The 1,729-nt window shown below is 55.2% G+C and overlaps 1 protein-coding gene across 1 annotated transcript in view; it reads left to right on the top strand.

The window, feature by feature from the left end:
* Nucleotides 1-791: 791 nt before the first annotated feature.
* The window catches only part of LOC104167462 (rab11 family-interacting protein 3-like), a gene marked incomplete at its 5' end in the record, with an annotated part of 2,795 nt that continues 1,857 nt past the window's right edge, over nucleotides 792-1,729 (top strand). Inside the window, one exon of the mRNA XM_009707718.1 lies at nucleotides 792-929. Within this exon, the coding sequence (XP_009706020.1) occupies nucleotides 792-929 (138 nt within the window). The remainder of the gene's footprint in view (nucleotides 930-1,729) is intronic.

The raw sequence follows: 1,729 nt of genomic DNA, 5'->3' as shown, positions 1-1,729 counted from the left end.
GTTGCCTGGGGTCTTGTGGCATTTTTTGGCTTTCTGAAAGCCAAAACCTTCCTCACAGGGAGAGACAGGCTGGAAGCTGTGAGCCTGGGGAAGGGGTGAACTAGTGTCACAGGCAGAAGGGTGCCGCTGCACAGGGACGTGTCCTGCGCAGGGCTGTTGTCATCTCCAAGTGACAAGCTTTACTTGCCAGCTCAAACCTTCAGCCAAGGCTTTGAGTATAAGAAGGGGACAGAGCGGGAGAGCTGGGCTGTATGTTGTACATCCTGGCTTGAACTGGTTGTGTTCTTTCTTGGGTCAGTCCTCAATTAAATTCTTTCATATCTGAAACCGAGAACGAGCATCCCTAGAGTGGCTTAAGATCTTGGATTCATGGCTTTTCTGAAATTCAGACCTAAGGCGCCTTCTGATTTAATGTCTGTTCTTGGCCTGTAGCCCCTGTGCTGGCCCCAGTCCCACCCAAGCCATGTCCCGTGCCAGCATCGCGCTGCCCAGAAAGCCACACAAGTGTGGGTACTTGCCTGTGTGCATTTACTCTCGAGTCGTCTCTTACTGCCTCTCTCTTAGCAGTGCTATTTTGGTGTGTGGCTCTTCTTGCTGCTGCCAAAACCCTCGGGCTCTGAAGCCCTCAGACAGCAAATGAAGTCCCAGCAGGCAGAGCATCCGACTGCGTCAGCGAGAAGAGCCTTCCCCACGGTGCTCAGCGTGCGCCGTGTCCTTGAGCGAGTGGGAAGAGCCCTGGCAGAGCCGAATTCAGACGGGCCCTGTGACTATTGCTTTTCGTCTCGTTACAGGAGAAGCAGAAGCTGCTGGATGAGATCGAAGACCTCACTGTGCAGCTCACAGAGGAGCAGGAGAAAAAGAGGAAGATGGGCGACAAGCTGAGTCAGGAGAGGCACCAGTTTCAGAAGGAGAAGGAGTCGACGCAGGAGGTCAGTAGAGTCAGGACTGCCTGCCACAGCCCTGTCCCACTAGTCCCCCCCAAATCAGAGCTATGTGGGGAAGCTGGCCTTGGCAGCCTCTCCAAAAATAGGTATAAACCGGAGCATTTGGTCCTGCCTGGGCAGAGAAAGGTAGTACAGCAGCTTAACTATATAACATCTGTCGCTTTTGCCTGTGTTAAAATTCAGCTGAGCCTGTCTGCATCTGCAAACCCAGCGGGGCTGTGCCACCCTGGCCCGTTCCTGCGGAGCCCGTTTCTCTTCTGCATTGAAGGAGCGGTGGCAGAAGCACGGTGACGATGGCACATGGAGTCAGCAGGCACTAGCAGGCAGGAGGAGAGGGGTTTGAGGCTACTTGAGTGAGAACTGCCAGCTTCTGTGTGCTGGGAGGCAGAAAAACGGGTCCCTGGCCCCTTCCAGGCATCTGTGGTTGGTAATTCCAGCTTGGAGGCTCAAGCCAGGCTTGCTGTTGTGGTAGGAAAGGAGCTTTGGGCCTCAAAGTGGAAATGATTGTCATTGTGGTGATGCTGAAAGCAGCCGGGTGAGAGGGGGATTCAGAGCAGCGTGGCAGGAGGGAGCTGCCCGAGCAAGCGCCCGCGTGTCTGGGGTGGAGGTCTGGCTGCTGCTGCAGGCTCAGAGCCAGCATCTTTGGTGATCCAACAATTCCTTCTAGGCCTACGCTCACGTATTTGAGTAGCTCTGCCTCCCCTGTTCGGTAGAGGCATGGGTGAGGAAGGGGAAGCCATGTGCCCCCCCGCTGAGAGGGTCTGTTAATCCTGCTGCAGCAATCG

This window comes from Cariama cristata, unplaced genomic scaffold (genome assembly GCF_000690535.1).
Source record: "Cariama cristata isolate BGI_N322 unplaced genomic scaffold, ASM69053v1 scaffold40819, whole genome shotgun sequence".
NCBI lineage: Eukaryota > Metazoa > Chordata > Aves > Cariamiformes > Cariamidae > Cariama > Cariama cristata.
Note: the sequence above shows the minus strand (reverse complement) of the source record. Positions and strands in the feature narration are given on the sequence as shown.